The sequence below is a fragment of the Manis javanica genome, chromosome 12 (assembly GCF_040802235.1).
Source record: "Manis javanica isolate MJ-LG chromosome 12, MJ_LKY, whole genome shotgun sequence".
NCBI lineage: Eukaryota > Metazoa > Chordata > Mammalia > Pholidota > Manidae > Manis > Manis javanica.
The window spans coordinates 19270770-19297834 of NC_133167.1; the positions used below are offsets into that span (position 1 = coordinate 19270770).

The 27065-nt window shown below is 38.8% G+C and overlaps 1 protein-coding gene across 2 annotated transcripts in view; it reads right to left on the minus strand.

Annotated features, from left to right (window-relative positions):
- The window catches only part of XRCC5 (X-ray repair cross complementing 5), a 92646-nt gene that overhangs the window by 62761 nt on the left and 2820 nt on the right, over positions 1-27065 (minus strand). The window contains exons 2-11 of one of the 2 annotated variants that reach the window (XM_037016439.2): positions 25823-25936; positions 23048-23231; positions 22075-22123; positions 20606-20728; positions 17527-17718; positions 14758-14872; positions 13477-13612; positions 10543-10655; positions 7124-7186; positions 25-162 (exon numbers count right to left, since the gene is read on the minus strand). In XM_037016439.2, coding sequence (XP_036872334.1) covers positions 25-162; positions 7124-7186; positions 10543-10655; positions 13477-13612; positions 14758-14872; positions 17527-17718; positions 20606-20728; positions 22075-22123; positions 23048-23231; positions 25823-25936 — 1227 coding nt within the window. The remainder of the gene's footprint in view (positions 1-24; positions 163-7123; positions 7187-10542; positions 10656-13476; positions 13613-14757; positions 14873-17526; positions 17719-20605; positions 20729-22074; positions 22124-23047; positions 23232-25822; positions 25937-27065) is intronic. The other variant, XM_037016440.2, reaches the window with a different exon arrangement.

A 27065-nucleotide genomic window follows, 5' to 3' on the forward strand; every position in this document is an offset into this window, starting at 1 on the left:
TTAATATGCATAAAATGGTTTTACCTCATAGGTGTCCTTGATAAAAGGAAAAGCCACGCCGACTTGAGGGTTAGTTCTTTTGTCATAAGCATATCGAACTATGGCCACCATGTCTAATTCATCCAAAGCGTGAACAAGGGAGGAAAGTGCGACTGCTGCTGCCTAGTAAGGAAGGTGCAAGCATTAACACACACCCAACAAGCGAGAATTTTCACAACAGAACTAAATACTTAAAAGATCGCTATCCACTTTCTTCCTGTTTCAGATTTTTTTTTAAGTGACCCTCTACCCACTTCAAGGCCACCATTATACATTTGCATTTGTTAACATTTATTGTACCTCTTCCGGAACTTTACTAAATCCTCTTATTGCGTCAATCCTCTTTTTCTGAATTCATTCCCTGACCCTCTCAATAAATGCAAATCTCAACCTTCCCAAACAAAAGGTTTCTTTGTCCCTCTCTTTCCGTAACTTACTATCTATATCTTTCTTTCCCTTCACCTCTCAATTTCATAAAATGATAGCCTTGCTGTTTTCACTGCTCAGAACACAATTACTCTTCACTCTAGTCCAAGACTGACTCCCGCCTTACTGAGATTACCTTGAGGTAACCCAGGGTGTCCTACTGCCGATCCTTGGTCCTCACTCTATTTGTTTGACCTTCAGTAGCGACTGACCGTCGCCCTTCCGCTATATGTCCTCCTCCTCCAGCTTCAGAACAACACTCTCCCCTGATCATTCTATTTTGTGGGCCTTTCCTCCTCTAACTTTTCTCTTCTAAATAATCTTGAAATTCTGCTCTTGAATCTCTCCCCGCCTCTCATTCTAAAACTCTATTTAGGTATTATATCTAGTCCCATGAGCTGATGAATCAAAAATCTGTTTATTTGGGTTTAAAACTCTCCTAAGACCTAGACTTACACTGCCTACTAGCTGGTGGATATCCCATATGGTTAAACCTCAAGTATCTCAAACTGTTCATGACTCAAACTAAATTTGCTATTTTTCCGCTAATCTCCCCCTGTACTCCCTACTTCCATGAATATCACCTCCCAGTCAACCAAGTAAAAAGCCCCAAAGTCTTTGATAATGCCACCTTACTCAATCTTCACCTTCAAGTGTTCGCCAAACGCTTCCAGTTCTACCTCTGTGCCCTCTCTCAGACTTATCTGTTCTCTTCCATCACTGTCTCCTCTGTTCACAGAGTTGATCATGTTACTCCCTTCCATAAAAACTTCCCACAGTTCTAGTATTCCAGCTTCAGTGAGCTGATCATTATCTCTGGACAAGCCTTGTACTTTCCCTTCTCTGTAGCTTTTTGCTTATATGCTTTCCTTTTGGCTAGAATGCCCTCTTCAAATCTCTGGCTCTCTAACTTCTAACCTATCAACAACGCTCAGTGAACTGACATCCCTCCATTTCAGATTTGCCTTAGCTCTCCTCTCTAACTCCCCAAACACTTTGTACTCTTCTCAGTGCTATAACCTTTATCAAAGTTAGCTATGCATATTTCCATTTCCTCCACTAAAAACCTGTCACCTCAATACCTTGCCATCAAAATCCTCTCTAGATTTCACGACAGATTCATTACCTTTCAGTTCGATTCAAGGAATATTTACTTAGTGCCTACTCTTTGCCAGGCACATCTTAGGCCCTAGAAGAAAACAAAGACGAGTCCCTGATCTCATTGAGCTAATACATTCCTTACCAGCAGAAATGGGATATGTACCAATACAATATGTATATATTCTATTCAATATGTGTATATCCTATTTGATAGGACCAATTGGATGTTAAAGTAGGGAAGGATGAGGTCATGAATGACAACATAACGTCTGTGAGAAACTCAACTAAAGCTTCCTTTCCTTTCTCTTTCAAACACAGTGCAAATCAGCACATATAAAGATTCTCTATTCAAAATAATTTATGCTAATGACCAGAGGAAACATTTTAAAAAGGAATTATTCACAAGATCATAGAATATGTACATTGAAAAACCACAGTATTCATCTAGCTTAACAAGTCACATGATGAATTTCTCTCCCCAAAATCTGACTGGTGGAAATAAAGACTCTGCTTAGAAACTTACAGGAATGGGGATCTGACTACCCCACAAGAAACCAATCCATTTGGCAATAGTAATCCTTGCTGACAAAATAAATCTCCATCTTGAACAAAACCATCACTTGTTGGTTCCAGTGGACTCTGGTAGGAAGCCTACTTTAATTGCTGTTCCATGTGATAATCCACTAAATGTATGAAGACAGCCACTATATCGGTCATCCCTCCTACCCTTCCTGCCTACACAAGTCTCCTCCATGCGATCTTTTACTGGAAGTCTTCACACTGAGACAGGGAAGTGACAGAAGGCAGCCCCTGTCCAGTTAGAGTAGGATACAGGCCCATGGAAAAGAACAAAACCTTGCTGAGGAATGTAAAGAAAAATGGGATACTTGTGGTTGAAACAATGTATAGGGAAATTCCACCCAAAGCCCAATGATATGGAACAGTTTGCTGTCCATAGCCATGGAGACACAGGAGTTTAAAATAAAAGGAGTTTAAAATAGCTTAGTGAAAGCAGAGCTAGCATTCTGAAGCCTATAGACAACAGACAGCTTACCTCCCTTGCCAATGTTTATTTTTCTTGATTCTTGTCCCCACCCCACCAACAAAGAATTGAAGGGTAGAGACACAGTGAAGCAGAGTAAAAGTTTTATTTAAAGTTACTTAAAGAGAAAAAGTACAGGCGACCTCAGGGACAAGAGGCACCCTACAAGGCTTAAGTTTTATTTAAAGAGAGAAAGTGCATACTCAGAGAAAGGGGAGTGTGGACTACCTCAGAGAGAGAGAGAAGCACGCTGAAAGATTGGGAAAAAGTTAACGGACTTAGAAAGTGCAGGCGACCTCCAAGAGAGGTACGCACTGAAAGGTTGGGGTTCCCCCTTTTAAGGGTTTTTTCAGGAATGTGACAAAGGGCTAGGGGTGCAAACTTGTTAGTGGTCTCAAGATGTTTATCTTTGATGAGACATTAAGTTTTTTCTCCTATTAATCCTCAGGGTAATTCTACAAAATTATCTTAACACAGGAAATTTACAGTTCTGATTCCTTCCCAGGAGAGCAACTTCCTGGCCTGGGAGCCTATCAGTCAAGACCGCTTGCCCTGCGTCCAAGGTGGGCTGAGTTATTGTCTGTTTGCTAAAGACTATGTTAAGAAACTTCTTAACTTCTTGGGTTTTAAAATGCTATTTTCGCTTTAAGATGGAATTTTTCCTGTCTTTATTGTGCTGTTTACAACTGGCCTTTTAGCAGGCTAAAGTAAATCTTACAATGGCATGATCTAATTGACACGATGAAGACATGGGCTGTGCTCAGATATTTTTCTTTATCTGGGGGAATATTCAAACATTCCAGGCCAAGCTGCTCCTGGCCTTTCGGAGCTTTAACTGATTAACTCATTAATTCTGAGTCTTTTCTGGGTTTCTAGTTTCAACTGTTAATTCTTTGAATCCCTTGTAGTGGGCTTTACTGGCCTTAATTCTCTCTCCACCCTGTGCACATCTATTTTCCTGCCTAACACCAATACAACAGGCATAAAACCCTTAAGACCTGAGCCCGTAAGCAGCAGCCTTGCTCCTCCCAACGTGCACTGGGAGTTCTGTACTTTCCTGTCTCTGAATAAAAACCATTTCTCCTGCTTGCCTACCCTGACCATTTGTGAAGTTCATTCTTCAACACCACAAAAAAGAACCTCAGTATCATCTTTTAGGGGCTTAGCCAGGATACCTTCAGAGGTGAGTTTTGACATCCAAACTCCTTTTCTTTCACTTTTCTTATACCAGGTCACCGTCTATGATGCACAACATCAGACTTTTCTCAGACATTTAAAATAGTATTAGCCTGGCTGCCAATCTCAAATCTGGAGTGACAGGTTCCATATCTCCCTCAGTGGATCCCCCATCTCCCTGGGGAGCCGGGAAAGTCAAAAGAGGGGGGGGCCAGGATTCTCTCTCTCTGGCTCTCCCTGGATGCAAGGGACTGATGGATCAGGTGGACAACTGCAAGAGTCCAGGCTGAGGCTACACCTAAGAGGCCTCTCAAAGGTCTGCTTGTCTGACCTCAGAACCTGACTGCCCTAATGGGTATCCTAGGCAGCAGCCTTCTCTGTCCTTTCAACTTGCCTCACACCACTCTGGCCCTTGTGGGAGACGCCTCCTTACTTCCTTTACTCTCCCTTTCTATGCTTTGACTCAAATGTTAACTTCACGGAATGCTCACCACTGCAAGGCAGGCTGCAAACGTTCTCGCTCTCACCTTTGTTAATACTTTCACTTAATCTTGGAGGCATTTTCTGGGCACCCATTGGTCACTTAAACATGGTGAGCATAGGCCACCAGTCTCAAGACTCATGTGAACAGTTTCCTAGCATCTAATGCCCCTCGATCCCCTGCCTCCGGACAGGAATGTCGAGGAGCGGCAGGGCCAACTTCCTACTTTTCTATCCTAATCTGCGGACTCCAAGGGCAGACTGAACTAGCAGACAGTGGTCCTTGGATCTTGGCTCTTACTGATTTAATCAAAGACACTGGGAGAACCTCTGGCTAGGCTGCTGCTTATGCAATAATTGCAGATCACCCCCGACCTCTTACCTTGTAGGACAGACTTTCTTCAGAGGGAAACTAGTAGAATAACCCCCAGCAGTGGTAGGAACTGGATCTTAGAGTCATCAGCTCCCACCCTCATGGCTGTTACTGGCACCCCTGCTCCCCAATTGACTTACGGCCCCGGCCAGATTCCACAGCCTCCTCTCTGGAGGCAGTTCTCCATGGGCTCTGCCACTTTCTCCGCTGCAGCATGGAGGCAGTTCGAGAGGCGAGCCCCGCCTCTTGACCCCTTGTATGGGTCTGCTCACCCAGGCTGTGCACCTTGTCCTCCTATATCAGACTTCAGTAGGACTCAAACTGTCCAATCCCCTTCAATGTTTGGGAGGTTTCCCCAGGGCTAGGGAGGCCTTCACTCTGGTGAAGGTCAGAGTCCAGCTGGAATAGGAACCCCTAGTCCCTGGTGGAATTGTGTATAAGACAGATATTCGAACACTGCACTGATGAAATCTACCACCAACTTCGTGCCTTTGTGTTCCATGTGGAAGCACATGAACAGAGGATTCCAGCCTGGGTCAAAACTCCCAAAGTCAGTAAGGAATGGCAACACCAGTATAAGCCCATTAAAATTGATGCCCTGCACCCCTTAACTAGTGGGAAGTAGGGGATAAGTAAGGATACGGTCATTCTGGTAAAGGAGCGACTAGAGTCCAGTAGGCCCGAGGGGGTGAACTGTTGTTCATCTTGTCTCCCAGCTGTGAGAGGGGGATGCCCCGATAAGGGAAGTAGAGAATCAGGTGCTGGATGCCTGTTCCTGCTTTCTCTTCCAGATGGGAACAACCTCGCCAAGCCTAAAGTGAGGCGCCCTGCTGATGTGTATACTGAGGAACTGGGAGCGTTTTGATCCCCAGACTCTGAAAAAGAAGCGCTTGATCTTCTGCACACAAGCCTGACCTTAATACAAACTCCCTGATGGAGAGGCCTGGCCCCAAGGGAAGTATACAATACAATAAGATTTTGCAGCTAGATTTGTTTTGCTGCAGGGAGAGGAAAATGGTCAGAGGTCCCATATATGCAGGCTTTCTTTGCCCTTTGAGAAGATAAAAGCATATGCAAAGAATGTGGATTAACTCCTGACCCTACTCCAAGTACCATTCTTTGCAAACAAGAACCCCAGTATCAATATGACATGGTTTCCTTATTCCCCTGATTATCTCATAAGCTCCAATTAGTTAATATCATTCTTTGACAATGACATCAAGAAATGACACCAAAGAGTAGCCCTTTACCATCAGTAGTTTAAATTTTTTTTCTTGAGTGACCTCAAAATTACCTTATTATCTACAGGATCAGTATGAGGCTGGATTTGAACTTTGCAAGCCACAGACTGCCCTTAGCTGTGATGTCTAGATAATCACATGTGCCTCAACAGAGTATTGTGTTAAGATCGTCCTCACATGATAAGACTCAGCCATCACATGAAGTGATCAGAATTTTCTTTGTATCAAGGGACAGTAAGTTGGAATTAAAACTTAAGAAGTTAAAAATGCCAGTAAGTTGCACTGACAATATATACCAGAACCGCTTGATTCCCAACAGGATTTGATTCAGGAGAAATCCATAAACTAGGACTCTCTAATTGGAGGATTCATATATGCCTACTGTGCTCAAATGAATCCATTTAGTACAGAGTGGAAGCCAAGCCATTTTCTTCTCCTAATTTTAACTGTCTGACAGAATAATGGCATGCCCACTCACTAGCTCAGCAACCAGGTACCCTTCCGAAGAGAGGAGAAGAGGACCGAAGAGGACTAGATCACTTCCCTCCCCCAACCCCAAACAATTCTATATCCAGTTTACTAATTTCAAATGCAAATACTTCCAGGACTTGGGCACCTACTTAAATATCTTAAAGATAGAGTAGATTACAATCTTTCAGTTCAGATCAACATCTCCAAGGAGATAACAAGTTTTGACTTGAGACTGAACAGAAAATATTTACAGAGAGGGTAGGTGTGGGTGTAGGATGAAACAGTCATGGGCTATTAGCCGAGGCAGAAACTAGTCTGAAAACAGAATCTCTTGGGAAGATGAGAACAGAGTGAGGGAAGGTGGAAAAGACAGATTTCTCAGGGATGGAAGTGGTCCAGTGGGTCAATAAAGCTCATCTCCAGAATGCCACAGCCAGCACTAAATGTTCAACGTCTATGAAAATGAAAATATCAACCTGATCCCAACCCTTCTGAATGTTTCACCCCATGCCTAAATACATTTTTTTCAAAAAAGATTTTTTTTTTAATAGTCACCTGGTTTCCAGTTGCAGGACTCTGTCCTCAGGTCTTGTGTGCTCACGCTATGACAAATTCATTGATCATTTGTCCATTTTCAGAATTAAAAGCCAGTGAATTTTCCCACTTTTATTACAAGAATTAATGTCATTTTGAACTACAAAAGCTCCCAAACAACCCACTTAAAATGACAATTCAATTCTGTGGCACTACCTCAAAGACTCATTGTCAACTCACCTGATCATCTTTTGCTGCAAAGACCTTTAGGACTTTATCTCCCATAAAGTATTTCCTCTGGACCTACAAGAAGAGTTAAGTGAGGTAAAGAATTGGTTTTGATCCAAAATAAGTAATACATACAACCGTACTGCTGCAGATTACTAAGAAATTCCATTCAAAACGCTCTTACTGAAAACATTCCTAGGTTCTGGAAACAACTTAATTACCTGAGGTTCAGTTCACCTCAGCACAATAAACATTGGAGCACCAAGAACATGTCAAACACTGTTCTAGGCTCTATAAACGTAACAATGAACATGATAGTCTTATCCTGAGAGGCTTAGATAAATATGGAATTAACTGCAGTGCAGTATGACTGTACAGTACTGCACAAAGCACAAGGGCACAGCATTACAGAGCTCAGTGCACGGGAGCACACAGGAAAGGCATCTGACTTGGGCAAGAGAGGTCAGGGGAGGCTTCTGCAAACAGTGACACCTGAGTCAAGACTTAACTGAAGTGTAGGAACTAAGAGAAAATTCTGGGTCCAAAAGTCCTGGGCAGAGATAGTAGTGTGAATAAGTCTGGAGTGACGTAAAATGCCACAGTGCAAGGGGAAAAAAAAAAAGACTTCAGATCGTGAAGTCTTTTATGAACAAAGTTAAGTGGCCTGGACTTCATCTTAAGAGCACTGATGAATTGCTAAGAGAACAGAGCAAAGAACTAATTAGAGGGGCAGGACTGGAAGAAGGAAAACTGGTTAAATCAAAACTAAATTACTATCTAGCAGAATATCAGAGGGGTCAGAGCAGCTCTACCAACAGCTGATAGAAAATGCATATTGAAATGTTCCTAATAACATAACCACTTGCATCTATCCACCAAGGCCCATTTCTCTCTGACCTAGTCATCTTGAACATGGGGCATATTTATAAGAACATGCCATGTGCTGTACAGGGCAATGTTTCTCATATGGTTTTCCAACCTCCCACCTCTAAAACCAAGAGACTATGCTACTTTCACAGTAACACTGGCTCAAGAGGACTGAGTCTCAAAGGTGTGGAGGTGAGGTCCGTATAATTAAACTACCCTCTATTTCTACTTTCATTCCCCATTTGAAAACCAACTTCTAAGAAATACGGAAACAATTTCACATTCTTAGTTTGCTACATTCATATAGATTTACCGTCCTATTAGAATCTGTACTAGTTCTTGATTGATTAAAGAACAGTTAATGATATCTTTTCTAAGGTACCTAAATGCCTTCTCAAAGGACAATCAGACACTTTGGGGAAGTTCTGGCTAAATATTTTTCCTTCCTATAGTTAGACACCCAGAACACTGACAGTTTCGATCAAGACAAGTTGAAAGGACTCCTGGTGGTTTAAAATAGAAAAGCAATTCACAATTCAAAACAAGAGGAAAAAAAAAAAAAACACCTCATGAAAATTTTCATATTCATTCAATCCAGAAATGTTAGTTTCCTTTAAGAAAATTTGGAAAAATGTGATATATTATTAAAAACAATGACTATGTTATACGGTGCATGTTTACACTTTATCTTAGTCATCATGGAAAACACCATGCTCTTAAGAGGGTGTGTATCCATTTAAAATAATACAAAAAAACAGGTATAAAAATTAAACTATTCAAAAAGGAGCTTGCCCATCTGGTGGGCAGAAAACCGATTAATGGCGTAGACTTTAGGGTCAGAGAGATCTGGTTCAAAACCTGTCTCTATCATCTTCTAACTGTGTGACCTTGGGCCAGTTACTTAACAGCTCTGAACTTTGATTTTCTAATGTATAAAATACATTTCATGGCACCTACCTAGGAGGGCTGTAGTAAGACTTAAATAGGAATTTATGTAAAATGCTTGGTATACTGATTGGAATTATTATAATCACTTAATAAATGACAGCTATATGACTGTATTATACCTGAGATTGTACTTAAGATAAAAATGTTAGAGCTTAGGGACTCTCTTGTCCCCTCCTGGCCTGAGCCAGGAGTTCTGTCCTCTCGCTTTCTCTCTAAATAAAAGCCTCTGCCTTGCTCTCTTAAAAAAAGGAAAAAAAGGTTAGAACTTAAAAAAAACAAAAGTTGACTTAGAAAACAAAAGTTGACTTAAAACTTAACTTTAAGTTAATAAAAGTATTTAAAATTTTGTTTGGCACACTCTTTTTTGCCTTGTCACTTAAATAGCCCACCCACTCCCTGGTACAGGTGATTTCAATTTCTTGTGTCCTGAATTACACTGACAGGGCCTTTGGGTAAGCCCTTTTTACCTATCTGCAACTGGAGAGACTCATCTCCCAACAGGCCAGTTTCTACACACAGGTCTGAATGAACGTTCCGTCTCACTAAAAGACTCATAAGCACTGCCACTAATAACCATAAGTTGATATAACTTCCAAAGCAAATAACTTTATTTTGAAGAAATGCATATTTAGTGTATTTTGTTAGAGAATTACTAGAAATTCTCAACTTCCAAAAAGTATTTATCTCACCATTAAAATCTTAGTGATTTAAGTAAATACTCCCAATTTTCGGCTTATGAGTTTTAAAAATTTATCTAACACTTTGGGCATATCATGGAAAACTCTCTCCTAAACCTCACTGAATTATCCTACCACTGAAATACACAGGGATGATATGCTAAGGCAACATTACAAAGGTCAAATCCAGTATACTGGGTAATATTTATGTTCATTTTGTAATTTGCACTTGAATTCCTCTATAACCAACAAAAATCACTTCATCCTGAAAGATACAGTGTATACTTATTCATTCTCTTTGGTTGTCTCTCTCAAGAGCATTTCATCTAGGATCTCCAAGAATCTTTAGTAACTCTTCCTAGAATAGTATGTTGTACCTAGAACAGAATATGGCCTTCACTGCATTTTCTACTGTGTCTATTTTATGTATTCTTGCATTGGTGTCTAAAAAACATACGATTTAAGGACAGTTTCACATCATAGACATTTTTGTTGGGCACTGAGAAGAAGGGTGACTGGCATAAATTAATGATATCCTACGAGGCCTGAGGTCATTCAAAACTCAATTAGACCTTCATTCCTCTAAAACACTGTATTATGCATAACAGCTCAGAGAAAGCAAAAATAACAAAGGACTGGATGTGTTTTTTTTAAGGCTACTATGAGCTATGACCAATAGCAAAGCTGAGAAGTAACTTTTAATTGGATCTAGTCTTCTGATTCACGCTAAGACTTCTATATCTTGGTTTTTTTCTTCAAAAATCAAAGATATTAAAAAAAAATTCAAAGATATTAATTCTAATCCCCAGGCTACATTAAAGAAAACACAAGTGAAAAAAATATATGTTGTAAATAAAAGGATGAATCAAAAGCATAGCATCTCAAATGAGGAAAAGAGCTCGTTTATTTTGTTTATAATTAGTAGAGTAAGTACCATACCTGAGAAGATCTACAAAATCCCAACACAGAGAAGCACTTCCCCTCCAATTTATATTTCATTTGTTTCTCATCCACTTTAGAGAAAGGAACTATATTACTTCCATAGCGGAAGCCTACAGGACAAGAGAATAACATCTGTTAGACATATGGGACCTCATTTCTACATGCTGAAATAGCCCTACACATACATTAGCAATACATGCACACTCCAGATCAAGCCTCATGTACTGTTCCCTGGAATTAAATTACTGCCCCTTGTGAGCAATGGGGGAAAAGGAATAGCAGATACACAAACAACACGTACAATATAGAGACAATTAAAATCTAATTACATTTTTTAAGTAGCATCTTCTACAGTCTAGTTACCTTCATGATCATCCACCCAGAAGAAAGAATGCAGCCAATGCAACGTACTAGGTATCCTCCAAAGATAAACCACGGTTGACTTAACACCCAAGCATGACTTATAAACATAATAACAAGAACATGTTTGTTCAGAAACCTGGAGACCCACAGAGAAAAATGCCCACAGGAAATTTTCAGAATAAAATGTTCTCAAAAATGCATGGTGGAGATGTACAAATCCCTAATGGAAGCCAAAATTCTATTTAGGAACATTCACTTGATAAGTTAAGATATTTCTCTGCATTTAAATTTATTTTATTTCTGGGACTAGACTGTCTCTTTTTAATTACTTAAGGTTATTCATACAAATACAGGCTCTTGGTTTCTTAAGAACACTTCAATCCTGTTCCAGGGCCTCTGTTCCATGAAAGGTCATGTCCTTTTGATGCACAGATTTATATGTTTGGTGGAGAGAAGGACCATCAAAATCCAAGGATTCTGGCCTTGGGTAAAGGGAAAGGAAAAGCACATAAATCTTTACTCAAAGAAACATGTGTTTGAGGGTAGACTCTGTGATCCAATGTTTATTTGTTCCTGTCATTTTGTTGATTACAGGTATTTAAAAAGAAACATTTCTATTTTCATATATGTCTTAAAAAAAAAGCTGGTGATAAAAACAAAAATTTCAAAAACTTAACAGGGAAATGTATAAGCATATGATAAAGAGTGGTATCTCTTAAATCAAATGTGTTTTTCTCTCTTCTGTCATCAGATACCTTCTTTCTTGAATCTTTTTTAGTAGTAACTTGAAAACTTTAATTAAAACTGTCTTGTGTTTTCTGCTTCATCTATTTCAAGGACAAATCAAGAACTCTAACTTTTGTACGTGACAAAAAGTACAGAATAGACTATAACATAGAACTATGTTCTTTTTTCCCAGATGTGCATGTTAGTCCCTCTAAGAAAGAGAACTCTATATACTGGGGAGTACAGAGTGGAGGGCGGGCAGAGGAAGCACGTGGTAACTGCAACAGGATAGGGTGAAAAGCTGCACGTCCATGCTCTTTGAACTCCAACAACGTGTAACTCTTCCCTCTCCATTTCTCCACCAGTAAATTTCCTTTTTGCCTAAGATACTGAGAGCCGGCTCTTTTGGCTTGCAACCATAGAGTTGGCACCCACATCTCTAATCCCTTCTCCTTCCAATGCATCCTGCACCCAACTGTCATATTAATCATCCTAAAAGCAGCCCCTGGACACACTGCTCCTCAAAACAATAACTAAGTGTGAGGTCTTCAGCCTGTCATTCAAAGCACTTCCTAATTCACAACAGTATGCACAAACACAGACTCTGAAGCAGGACAGCCCTGGGTTCAAGTTCTGCTAGTTACTAAATATATGACATGAAATATGTTGATGAATGTCTTTTGGCCTCAATTCTCTTATCTGTAAAATGGAAACAAGAGTTCCTGCTTCATTAGGTTGTTATGAAGAAGAAAAAGGAAAATTCTTGTTGTCTATTAGATACTACCCTCGAGTTCTAAACTGTGTATATCTAATACACCAACCCAACTACTTGATATCACTAGGTGAACCTCTACTTTCCTGGTCTTATGCCTTTAATCATGCTATTCTTCCTACTATGGGCCAGTCATTTTGCTAGGATCAAATGATTAGCAAGTGATTAGAGTCTTGACTCTAACACAGGTCTGACACCAAAATTCATGTTCTTAACTACACCATACTACTAAATTGAATTAAAGAATTAGTAGAGATTGTAGGATATGAATTACATTCTACACATAATCCATCAGAAGAAAGAAGGGAATCATAACCACCATCACCTTGAGCCACTGTCCACAACCCAGCCCTATGACAGCAACAAATACACACAAACACTGAGATACAGTGCTACAGATGAAACACATTTTTTTCAAGGCTTGAAAATTTAAACTATACTGGGTAGCATACAACCTGGTAATAAATTGATCTGAAGATACTAGTTTCTATTTATCCATTATCTGGTATCTTGTAATTTTAGCTCTTGAAATTCCAGGCATTCTGAGCTAGTTTCTAAGCCCTCTGAAGAGAGATGCCACCTAGACACACTATACAAATCAAGTGGGTAAAATATATGAACATAAAGCAATATAACAAACATAAGTAATATTTCTTATCCCTAAATAAGCTTAAGAGAGCCTGGCAGGATGTGAGACCTGAAATTGGCACTCAGAAGAATAATCACCATAGATGTCAAAAGTAAAATAGAGTGAACAAGTGCTTTAGCCCATTAATGTAAGTATTCTCCAAGCTAGTATGTTTCAAATTTTAAAATAAAACCCAGCATTAACTCCTGTCACTTGAGACATTTAAAATTCAGAGACAGAATATCCGAGCGTACTCCTGGGAACCACCTTGCCTAAGACCCAACAGTTGAGCTGAAGAACTTAGTACTTCATGTTCCCCTCAAATAGTTGTGCCTCTAGAACTCAGATAATTATGTCTAAAAAATAATACAAACCCTTGCCTGCCTCAAATCACCTTGAATAAAATCTTATATAGGTAAAAGTGAAAATTTTATTGGCATACCTTGGATAGTATCATTTATTGAAACTTCTGTTTCATCATCGTCATTCAAGTAATAAACCGTTTCTTTTCGTATATCTTCTTTTTTAAGGGTTCTTGCATCCACAAATGTCCAACACTTAAGTTTTTCCTGTAAAATCTTATTTCCCAAAGAAAAATAAATGGAGAACAAGGAAAGCTAGGATTCCAATCAATGAAAGATGAAAACTTAAAATACTCTCTGCTTTACAGAAAAAACTCTAAAACAATTACTCTAACTAAATGGTTTTGTTTGCTCTTGCCCTTTGTAGAAATTTTTATTTCATAACTCTTCCTACATTTCATTTCTCCCCAGAGTAATCCACAGGTAAATATTAATATCTTTATATATGCAAACACCTTTTATATAAAATCTTCAAACTGTCTACATAAAAAAATGACTATACAATTTGTTATCACAGTTTTTCAATAGAGAAGAAAAGGAGAGAGAAATCAGTAAGGAAATTTGAAAAGGAAGCTGGGATAAAGAAGGGGAAGAGACTGTATTCTCATTCCTAGGACATAATGCTAGACCTTGATGGGACCCAAAATAAAGAAGTACCTACTAGGTTTTCATGAATGTATAAAACCTGAATATATAAAACATGTTTTTGTGTATTTTCTGTATTTAAATGTTTTATATACTCAGTCTGTATATATTCAGTTTTAAAGAAAAACGGCAAGGAGGGTCATGTGGAGGCATGGATCAGAGGCACACACTCAAACTAGAATTTCAACAAAGAATTATCAAAAGCAATCATTTTTAAAAGTATGCTATTAGGTACAAACGTACATGTACTACAAAAGGCCATTTCACAGTAACAAGTCAAAATTTTTTGATACTTCATAAATGTTACTTTCAGATCATTTATAACTGAACTAGGCGTGACTGAGTTTTCAAAACTCTGAACTTATTAACTCTGGTGTATATCTGTATTTCTGCTATGATACTATAATGACACAACTTAATGCATTCCATTTTCTTTCTTTTAAAAAGAGAGGCCTAGAACTCATGATTAACAATTATCAATGGAAAGAAGGAGAAAGAGGAGGAAATCAACCTCTTATATAGACAATTATTAAAACTTCCTATCCTAGTATGTCTTTTACATAAAAGCGAAATAGAAATTAAATGAACAGGAAGAGCATTTAGAGAAGCAGGAATTATGGCATTGAATAACCCACACATGAATTGTAAGTTCCTTATATAAGCATGTGTGCCTGCTTGATAACCACTTGTTTAAAAAATGTGTACCTATCACTTACCGATTTATAAGCCACAATCTTTATACACAAATTGGAGCCAATGGTCAGGTCGCAGGGCCAACGCATGGAACTCTTCTCAATTTTCTTAAAGACACACAGTTGTCTCAGACTATCACTTAGGGAAAAATATGTAAAGAAAGCAACAATTTAAAAATATTAACTTGTACTGGATGATACACTTAGCTTTCTATAATGAGCAGTGAATTGTTGTTGATCATAGAGAGAGAACAGCAGGGCATGGTAGGAAAATGACAACCACAAGTTGGGAGAGAGCCAGAATACAACTGAGTTGGCCTAGAAGGATGGAGTTGAATTACTTTACTGACAGGTGAAAACAAGCATCTCTGTTTTCCCCTACTCAATCTTTTCTTTGAAGTCAGCCATCGGTTCTTAACATTTTTCAGGACCAAGGACATTCTGAGGACATGATAAAAGCAGATTCATAAATAAGTCTGCACATAATTTAAAGGGTTCACTAACTTCCTGAAAACTATGAACCTGAGGATAAAAATCCTGCTCTAGGATATCGAAGGGTGGGTACCATCCTAACATCACTGCTTATAACTCTACAATTCATTAATTCCACTCTCTAAAATAAAAGATATGCTATGTATATGCACACAATGGAGAGTTAATAAGGACTCTACAGAGGATAAAGAAACTTAGTCCATATTTAGTCTTTTGGTAAAGTAGATAGCTCCAGGTTTCTTACTGGGAAGAAGAGGAATTGGGAAGTAGCAAACACAATGGAGAGTGCTACTTCATTTGAACATAAGTGAAGACTGATTCTATTTGTATCTGGTTCTTAATCTAAGACAACAGAGAAAACTATAGGGGATAGGTAGAATCTGTGGTATTCACTAAGAAATTAATGACCAAACACAGATTCTAAGCATATAGTCTTGACTATGACTGATCCCTTTGTACAAATGAAAAACAGATCTACAAAGAGGCACTGAATTGTCTGACATTATCCAGTCATTATCCTCAAGAAACTCCAATTCTCAGAAATAATCTACAACAATAACAGATATTCTGCCTGATACCTTACTTCCCAAGTTAATGGTACACCGTGGCTTTGGATTTGTTGGGGAATGAATGGGTCTGAACCAGGTCTAACCTGTCCTGTAGAACACTAGTTCAATTATGAGTCATGTCTAAAACCACCATGAGATTTGGATTTTGTTCCAGGGAAGTCCTAAAGGCTAGCATCTAATACATAACCTCTAAGAACAAATGGATCATCTTTGTAGTAGATTTGAACCACCTCCACCCACAGCAGAAGTCAAATTATCTTCCTCTAAGATCTTCTACATGAGGATAAGTCCAGTCCAGTGCTATCCAGTACAATTCTCTGTGATGACGGAAATGTTCTAAACAGCCACATGTGGATAATATATCAGATGGCAAAGTTCTGGTCTTCACCTTTATGGCAGACCTAAAATCAAAGTGACTCCAAATTGCTAGGATAATACATAGATAGTAATTTCCCTTCTTTCTATGATACAGGAAAATAACCTCGTCAAAAAATAATTTGTATTGGCCCATAATTTTATTTATGTTGTGGTGAATATGTTAGCTTAAGACATGTATTCCCACAGGACTAGAAACATCCCTTTATAGGATCCTCACTGATTCCTTTGTCAACCACTTGGGAAACTACCATTCCATTTCCAAAACTCTCTTTTACCTACAATTTTTCAAGGGTGTCTGCATTCAGAAAATCAAGATATACTGCTTGTCAATTATAGTTTACCGGAAATCTTTAAAAATTGTGGTTGATTGAGGAAAAGAATTAAAGCAGATACACACTATAGCTACTCAAAAAATCATGATTGTTGAAACTTCAGTTCAATTAAGAACTTTGCTTAAAATGTATGTACTTTGTGTACTTATTGACAACTGGAATTCGTGAACATCAAGTGGTATTATCCCTGAGAATCTGAAACTCCACAAGCCACACCGTGTGCTAAAGTATTCTATTGCCACATTTACTCAGGCTCCTCAAACACATACTGTTTTAGATGTTTTTGACCCCTCCAGGTTCTTTGTACAAAATATGTGTATGTCCAATTTCAACCAAGAATAACATGGATAAAAGAGAGAGTGTTTCCCATAGTCTCTAACTGAATGGTTAAAAAAAAGCAGTTTGCTTTATTGTTATATGGTACTTCAGGTATTTCACATTTCTTAAGTCATTTCTGCCTTTACAAAACCCACGTTAATAAACAGGTTATAAGTTCTTTATATTTTGGGTTTTTTGTTTTGTTTTGTCTGACCAAACTATTTTGTGAGCAAAAGTTTTAAAAAAGTCACTATGTGATAGTTCACTGCCTCCCTCCTGAAACCTAAGTCAGAGGGTAAGAGGATTCTGAGTATCTCAAATATGACACCACTTCTTATAATTAGGAATGTTTTTTGTAGGTGTACGATAAGAAAGGGCCCAAGAAATGTGCCTAAAGACTAAGCTTGGCAAAAAGAATAAATCCACCACCTCATCTTTTACATTTTGACTTTGTTGAATCTTTCCAAACTTCACTGACACCGTCCTAGAAATAAACAAGAAATCTTGTGCCAACCACACAAACCTAATAAAAGGGACTAGGGTTGGTACACCATTTCTTTAATGCAAATCAGAATATTTATTAAAGAACAACTGCTAAATCAAGAGTTGCCTAGAAAAAGAAAAGCATTAAGGAGCTGTCTGATCAAAAGAGAAATTTATATGGTTACAATTGAAAAGTTGTAATCAGTGTTTTTACTTCTCACCTGAAGGAATAAATTTCATCCAGTCCATCCACACCTTCTAAAGACATCATTACTTCTTTCACCACCTGAATGCCTTTTTTTTGCTGCTCAGTAATTCCTTTTAGAGGAAAGGAGGGTCCATCGTGGTCTGAGTGCATACTGCCGTTTTGTCTGTCCCCAGTTCCATCTTCCTTGACAACTGGGAAAGGCAAACTATCAGGAAAAGATCAGCAGAAGTTAAGACAAGCTCTGCAGCCAAATAAGCTAGGTTTCAGTCCTGCAACTATCACTCACTGGTTATGTGAAAATGGGCATGTCAGTCAACCTCTCTGAGCTTTACATTTCTCATCTGTCAAATGGCACTTACCCACCGTAACCAATATTCTATCAGTTTCAAGTGACTAAGCCTCTTTGATTCAGTAAAAGGGGAGTTATAGGCTTACATAAACAAATAATTGAAGGGCAGGATTGCATATGGACTTAGGATGACTAGACAGTCTCAAACACCACAAGGACTACCTGATCCTCTCACTATCTCAATATTTGATCTTCATTTGCCTTTTTGCTGGCTTCACTCTGACTAGTTTCCTCACATTGCCTCTGAACACATTCAAGCTCACATTACCCAGTTCCACTAGCAAAGAGGGACTGAGTGTTTAATGCTCTAGTCTCAAATTCAAGAAAACAGGTATCAGTGGTACCCTGGGGGCCAGATCAACAAGATATCAGTCCTCATTCAAGCCAAGAGGTTAAAGTTAAAACTTTAGGAAGGAATGCTTCCTAGAAAAAGGCTGGTTGATATTCTAGGCTGACAAAAATAAATAAATGAATGCCCGTTAATGATCCCTCAATGTTACTATAAGGATTAAATAAAAGAATATGTATAAGATACTTAACACTCAAATAATGTTATTATTACTACAGATATAGAATTCCCATACAGAAATCAGTTAATTGACAGAGATAAGTAAAATCAATTTTCTCCTTGTGTTTCACTCCAGTTGTTTGACTGAAAGGAGATTATAACTAGATTGGGATTACCAGTCATGGGAATATTTAACAATCTATATACAAACTGAAAAATAAACCATGCAAATACATTTTATGATAATACTCAATATGGCATTTTAGAAATGCTTTCGTGTAAGCAATCTCATTTAATCCTTATATATTAGGTGGATAGAGATTTCTACCTCAACTTTCTAGGAGGAAACTGAAGCTACAGAGATTAAATCAGTTGGCCAGAGCTGCACAGCTAATAAGTGATGAAGCAAAGACTTTGTCATGATTCAAAGGGCAAGGTTCCCCTTTTGGCCCTGGAAACCCAAATAGCTGAATTCATCAATCTTTTCAGTACACTCAGTATTACCTGTTGGTCACTCCTACATAAATGGTTATTTTTAAGGTGACTTCTCTATCACCTGACTTGCCATAACTAAAATACGGCTTCCTGTTAAAATTTTTTCCTATGTATGTGCAGCATGACAGATATGCATGTCCTGCATTCCCTATCAAATAAAGAGTTTCCAGGCAGCAAGCTATGGCACAGTGGTTTTGCATCAGGCTACTGCTGTTTCCGTAACAGCAACCAGGACGAAGGAAAGAATGATACGAAAATGAAGAGTCAGAAAGTTATCCCAGAAGTTACAATAAGAGTTCTTCTTAACCTGCATCAGACCAGAAATAAAAAACTTTCAGTGTCAGCAGAAGCACCTAAAAACTAAGTCCAAGGAGCAACCTGCTCAGAATACAGTGCCTCTCTGGCCTGCTGTATTTTTGGTATTTTTTTAGTCCACCAGATTAGTCATATATGGAATACACCGAACAATAAAACCAAAAACCCTATGTTGTATGCTGGACATTTGTAGCAAAGAAAAAAAGCATATTACCCAAGAAAAAAATACAACCTGTCAAATAAGCAAGCAGAAGAAAAGGCTATGTTCTCTCTTCAGCGTGCTTTACAGTACTGCTCATACAAAAAACAGTAACCCTTTCCAATGACACTGACAGAAGTGCAGAATGCTTCAACCATATAAAGGCATCCTGAACTTATGAACAGGATCAGAAGCCAAGCTGGGCTTCTGAAGTGCTAAGAAAACCTCAAGTCAGTAATAAGTGTCACTTAAAAACCACTGAATTTCTTGCAAGTACCGTCTTAACAAGTAACAGTTTGATGGATTATTCTGAACTATTTTTCTACAGTTCTGCAGAAAGATGTCCCTCAGTAGTCTTAATACATGCAAGAGAGGCTCTTAATTCCCCATGGCAGGCATTATAAAGAAGCCAAAAGCTTACCACTCTGAGCTGAGGCTTCTTGGTATAGCTCTCGATCTGAAAAATGAGTGCCCTCAGAAGACTAATTATTCAACATCTTATACCATCACTCTGCTTTCACCAAAAATAGGACAAGAAAAAACTGGTTTCAGCTGGGGCAGGAAAGAGATTAGTGTAGTGAAAAAGAACTTTCTTCTAGAGATGTAAGATAAAGAAAGTAAATGCCACGGAGGAAATTCAAGGAAGGAGAGACTCTCTCCCTTACAAACTGTGAAATACATTTTCTGTTCAAATTTGTATGCCTTATCTTTAAATACTCATAAACAAGTTATATTTTATGTATACATGTATATCCCTTAGATATGAAAAAGTTAAAAATAAGCATGACATGTTTAAAATTATTCCTACATTGACATTCCTCTCTACCCTAAAAATATTTACTGTAAGACACAGTACTCCTGAACTGTTTAAGACACCATCCATTTGATAATTATTTGGGTAAAGTCCGCTACGTAGGCAGGAAATGAACTTAAATGTCCTCAAGAATTCCTCAATTCTTTGAGTCCAAGAACAGCCACCAACAAACGATCTGCCACTGACCTAATTCCTGCTTCACTGTGACTTTCTGCGCTTTATCACCAAAACTCGGGAGAGTTCCTAAAACACAGAGAGTAATCAGTGAATGTTTGCCGAGGTCAGTCATCTGACAGCTTTCACTCAGCAGAAAGAGAAGATTCTTGGGAACCAAATGTTCTAGAAAGGGGTCGCGCTCACTGCATCAGGAGAGCATAGGATTTGTCTACAAACATTATTCTTACGGTCTTACAAGAACTGCAGGGAGATGCCGGTTATCTTCAAGTTACTAATTATAGTATCCAGACGATCTTTGCTGAATGGGCTGCTGAGGTCAGTGAACACTTCAATATGCCTCTTCTCAAACTTCTTCCCTCTAAAACAAAGAGTTATCACATTAACAAATCTTTCTCCTGAATTATTTCCTATAGATTCAAATGCACTTGGTCACTGAACAAAAAGAGGTTAAGGAATGAATCTAAACGTACTTAACAAACTGAGTACTTTCCAGAAGTCCACGTATTGTTGATGCTCTACTATTAAGTTCCTACTAAACAATAATCAACCTGAGTATAACCCATACTTTTAAACTCTTGGGAAAATTTCTGAGCATTATGGAAATATTACATCCCTTGAATTCCCAACTCTAACTTCAGCTAAAGATACGGTCACTATGCTTAGAAAGGATCCCTTCCAGCCTCCACACAGGCAGGATATAAATGAGGAACTCACGTGTACTACAACCACTGCCTTGCAAGGGTTCACCTTCCAAACACCCTGCTCTGATTCTACTCACAGGGCTAGTGGCAAGATTTTGCATAGTATGTACAGAAATTGAGAAATTATAATACAAATTGAAGCCTGAGATTTCAGTGCAAATCTTTTCCTAACAATTGATTTAAAGGGCAAGGGGTTGGGGGTGGTGGTGGTGGTGGTGGTGGTGGTGTGTGTGTGTGTGTGCGTGTGTGTGTGTGTGTGTACTTAAAGACATACATTTGAAAGGCACAGTAATTAAATAAGTAATGAATTAGGAAGCTGGCCAGTTACTATGCATTTGCACTTGACTTCTTGAACTAGACAAGTTTGAAATGGACAGGTTCACTTGTACACAGATTTTTTTCAATAAATACATTTCAATATTTTAATAAACACATTTCAGTAGATGTACTGGAAATATTTTTGTAGATATGCAACAATTTGAAAAAACTTGCAGACGAGCTTTGTAGCCTAGAAGTACTGAAGAAACTAAAGAAAAAGTTAGATATGTCATGAATGCATAAAATATCTGTAGATATCAGGTTATTTTATCATTTACTATTATAAAATCAACAGTAGGCCACCAGTAATTAAGTTTCTGGGGAGTCAAAAGTTACACATGGATTTTCAACTGCGTGGGGGTCTGCATCCCTAAGCCCTGCACTGTTCAAGGGTCAACTGTAATTTCAGTAACAAATGGACCATACCCTTTAGTGCATTTCAGAATTCCTGATAATTAGCCTAAGTCAAATAGAAAGGAACTTGAAATAAGCCAAACATTTATTTCTCCCAGACAAATTCCCCATCTTTTAAAAAAGGGAGATGGAACTGAATCAGTGAATTCTATCATATGTTTCTTTAGCTGTGCAAACATCCTGCTTGACTGGATCACAGAAGGCGCTGAATCAATCCATACAATTTTCATAGAAAAGTTCATTTCCAACTCTTTTCATCTGAGACACTTACACAGTTTCTTGTTTAATCACATCCATGCACACGATGAGTGCATCCAGGACTCAGCTAGTTAAGGGCAGAAGGTATCACCAAACAGTTCCTTTATCCCAAAAATATGCATCTTTTTTCCAGTGTAGACAACTGTGCTGGAAACTGGGGACTCTGGGCTGACTATATGATGATTTGAAACTACTTGCTGAAGTGTCTTTCTCCAAAGTTTATTTCACTAACATATATTAGCATATGCTATATATCAAAGTATATATCCTGAAACATAATCAGGAAAAATCAAATAAACCAAAAGGTAATCTAACATATTCCATTCAGTTAAACAAAATTATGATGCCATTTTGCAGCACCTAGAAGCCACACTTTGTGATTACAGTCCATTCTTAAACATGAAGTGAGCCACAATACAGCATTTGTAAGTCACTCTTGGCAAGCAGCACCTCCCAGTGATCAAGAATGGCACTACTGTTTAGAAAAACAACAGTAATCTCTTACAATCATGACACCTGTGGAAGAAATTGGAAATCTCACAGTTTGGATATCAGTCTGATTTTGGACAAAAAAATTCTCCATCCAGGAAAGCATAGAGAATGCTAATGCTATACTTTTTCTAAAAATATTTTCTGTACATCTAACACTTCTAACCATCACCAGCATGAAGCCCTATGCACATGGCACATGGTCAACACACACATATACCCCCTGGTATTTCCACTTCCAATGCCCCCCAACCTCTCAGTTTCCCTAGTGCAGAGAAGGAGCAAGTGACTGGAGGACCTAGAGCCCAGACACCCAACCCAAGCTGATTACTATCATTATTAAATTCTAACACACATCACTTCCATGTCCTCAGAGCCAAATATGAGCATATACTCAGAGCTGGGACTCTTATTAGAGACCCTCACCAAACTAGACTATCATTCTCCAGATTAGGAGGCATTTCTTAAAAGAGTCTTCTCTGGTTGAAAAAGGATACAGTCAGCTTGTTGAGAACCTGGTTGGATTTTTCTTTCAATGTCCTCCAGCAAGTCAAAATCTGGTAGCATCAGGTGTCGGTGCACAGTGATGTTCTGATACTGATCCTTACAAGCAAGGGCGTTCTTAGTGCCATCTGTGCCAAAAAGGACTAGGGCAATTTCATCCTTGCGCGCAGCAAATACCTAGAGAAGAATGTCAGTAGGTTGAAAACCAAAGAGTAAAGAGTACCAGCTGGAAGGCATTTAGACACCTAGCCTTCAGGAAGCAAGACAACCCCGCCTCACTATAGTAGGTCCCTGGTGCCACTGTCAACAACAGAACATTGGGCTACATGGCTAGGCTTTTCCATTGATTATAGGTCCCATCCTTCATTTCAGCACAATTTAGGGTAGGGAAAAGGGAGGGCGGTAACTGGTCTTAATGACTTTCAGACAAAACAGACTCTTAGTTCTCAGTGAAAACTAATTATGGATAATTTGAAAATCATTTTAGCCCATCTTTCTGGAATTATTGTCCAAGGTTTAAATTTTCCAGAGATTTTAAAAACAAAAGTTTCTGTTGGCATATCCTATACCCCAGCAATGTCACTTACAGGGTTTATATACTACAGAGAAATTCTTGCCTCTTGCTCATGTATCCAAGGAGACAGACTATCGACTAGAAAGTTCACTTCAGCACTGTTTATAACAGGGAAAAACTGGAAAGAAACGACCATCAACAGGCAAAGGCAAAAACCCACTGCAGAACAGTTACACAATGGAATATATTACAGCCCAGTAATTGAATAAACTTGTACAATGTTTATCAATGTGAATCAATCTCAAAAATGTAAGGTTGAAAAAAAAAAAAGTTGCAGAATTATATGCATCACATAATTACATTATATACACTTTTGAGAGCTTCACACAATACTAAATATTACTTATAGATATACTTTTGTCCAAAAGTATAAAATATGCATGGTAATAACTATGAAAATTCTGAAGAAAGGAGAAAAAACGAAGGCTTGGGAAGGCGTACATATGGGCCTTCAAATTTACGTTAATATTTTAATTTTTAAGCAAAAGAAATCTAACAAATATAAAACTTAAGTACTGTACAATGTTAAACAATGGGAAAGTGTTCCATTATTCTCTGTACTTGCCTCTTAAGAAAATTTCATAATAAAATATGTTTCATAAAAATTTCATAATAAAATATCAGATACAAAAAACAGTATCTGACACAAAAGGCAGTCCTATTCCCACCTATTTATTAACTTAACATAAACCTTTTACACCAGTGGGAAGAGTGCTATCTGGGAAGAGCATGGAATTCTGTCCTTCTTCACTTCTGTTTTGATCTGTTAAACTCCCCAGTCTGTTAGTAATTTCAGCTACAATTACAGGTGGGCATGAAAAAAAGGTCCCAGGTGCCAAGGTTCCAACACGTCCCCAGCACACCTGTGGGGAACGCGAGCTAGAATTCTATCTGCCTCCTGGACAAGAATTCATCTCAAGACAAGGTAATCTTGCTCAGAAACAAAACCTCCATCAGGAGAGGGGAGAAAATTGAGTGCAGAATGAGACTGGCACCGGGTTTTGTCCCCCGCCTTTCACATTCACTCAGACTCCCATGGAAGAGGCAGAGCCAAAAATAAGAACTGCAAGCACTATTTCTCTTAAAAAAAAAAAAAAATTCTATACTACCTTGAGGCATGGCAGCACTGCTTGACTACAACCAGCACAAATTACTGTAACCAACAAGAGGCTTAGAGGCATTCTCTTCTCTGTGGACACATTAAGACCTCCAGGGTATCAGAATTTGTTAAGATCTAGGATGACAGAGGGAGGTAATTGCACCCAGTGGAAAGGACAACACTTAGAAGAAGGAGCAGAGGTGTCCCAAAGGAGCAGCAGTACCCAGAGAAAGCAACACAACTTCACGGCCTGAGCAAAAGTAGCAGTCATGCCAGGTAGGAGGGGCAGAAATCAACAGAGCAGTCTAATTCATATGCCCCCCACCCACAACCCTGTGAATGTGAGCTAACCTTTAGAGACTTGCTTGACTACTAGCAGCAGAAATGACTTCCTAAAGCTGAGTCATAAGCCATATGGGCAGGTCTCTTAATGTATCCACTCTTGGGACAGTCCTTCTTAGAACCAGCTACTATATTGTGAGAATCCCAAGCTACATGGAGAAGACCACATGTAAGGGTTCTGATGGACAACCCCAACAGAGCTCATAGCTACCAGCCATGGGATTGAGTCATCTTGGGACATCTAGCCCAGTTTAGCATTCAGATGACTCAGCCCCAGCCACCACCTAAGTGTATCTGTACAAGAGGCCTCAGGAGAAAATGACCCAACCGAGCCACCCAGTCATCTCACAGAACCATTAGAGATGATTTAAAAAGTCCCTTAAAACATTAAGTTCTGGGATAGTCTATTACCAGCAAAAGGTAATTGGAACAGGCATAAAGCAGTTGAAGTCCAAGATCACAAGCTTAGTAAATGGCCATCTGGCTCTGGAGATTATACCTTTAAGCATTACTTTACATTGCCCTTTTTTCTGATAAAAACTGTAATACCCAGTGGAGGGACCAAAACAAGAGAAGAAAAAAATGTCAGGCACTAGTGGTAGCTGGATTCATTTGTGAGTGTATGTAAGAGATTCCTCAGATTCTCAAAAACACAGGCTGGACATTTTAAACAAGCGGGTGTCATGCATTACCAAGTGGAGACACAAGCAGCTAAAACATGAGTTACAAGCTCAAGACCAATCTCAAACTTACCTGTCGCTGTAAAAACATGATCATCACCTTCTTTGCTAATTCAAACGGGGATTCCTCACCAGGAACAGAGTTACTCATGGCAAAGCCCACATCCATACATAGCACAACAGCTGCCTAAAACAAAAGTCCCAAAGACTGTTTAAGACAATGTTAATTACGGTCATAAAAAAAGAAAAAAGAGGTATGTCCTCTGCTTATTTCACCCACAGAATCTGTACTGATACTTTGGGATTGCACAATAAAGAGAGGGGAGGTTTTCTACTTAGCGAAGGTATTTAAGACATATAAGTGTTCACCGTGGAGAAACTTTAGTCCTAGTATTGTCCAAAAGTTCAAAAGTCAGGACAGGAGCACATTCCAGGCAGCTGCTGCTCCTTGGGCCTGAGCCCAAAAATAAACCCAGATCTGAAAACAACCTGCAAGCCAGAACTAACTCCAGTACAACTGACCCCAAAATACATCAGACCAACTGCAGTTGATCTGCAGACTCAAAAGCGTGATAATAAATGCTTTTGCTGTAAGCCCCTGATTTGGGGTGTAATCTGTTATGAAGCATTTTTGTGGCAGTAGGTCACTGCTACAACAATCTATATATGCTAAAACGATACACCCCAACCATTTGAATCAGTTTGTCAACTGGACATCAAAAATGAAGACTAAGACACCAAGTCTATTCTAGTAGGGGACAAAGACACACAAACAAATAATACCAGAATATTCCAGGACAGAGGTGCACAATGTACCAAATCTATTCTACTAGGGGACAAAGACACACAAACAAATCATACCAGAATATTCGAGGGCTGTGTGCACCAAGAGAGCACACAGAGGCATCTGAACAAGACTAGTGGAGCAGCTAGAGGAGAGATACGGAGGAGGAAAAGGCTTCCTGGATCTGCTCCCCGGGTGAGTTTAGAAGAATGAGTAGGAGTCATTCATGTGAATAAGGGGAATGACATGTAAAAGGGACCACAAATAAAGACAAAGTCATTAGGTATTATCAACCATGTATGTAGGAAATAGGGGAAACTAAACATAAATGGTTACATGTAAAGTTCTGTATTTGGCATCAAAAATTTAACTGAGTTAACTGAACAAATAGCATCTCGCAATGTCAGGGTGGATTATAAATCAAGTCACCAGTATTGCATGGCTATAGCATTACTTTCTCCCCCACCTGTCTCATTCTATCCTCCAAAATATTTTAGGCTGTTATCAATAGTGTATTGAATTCAAGGAAGGA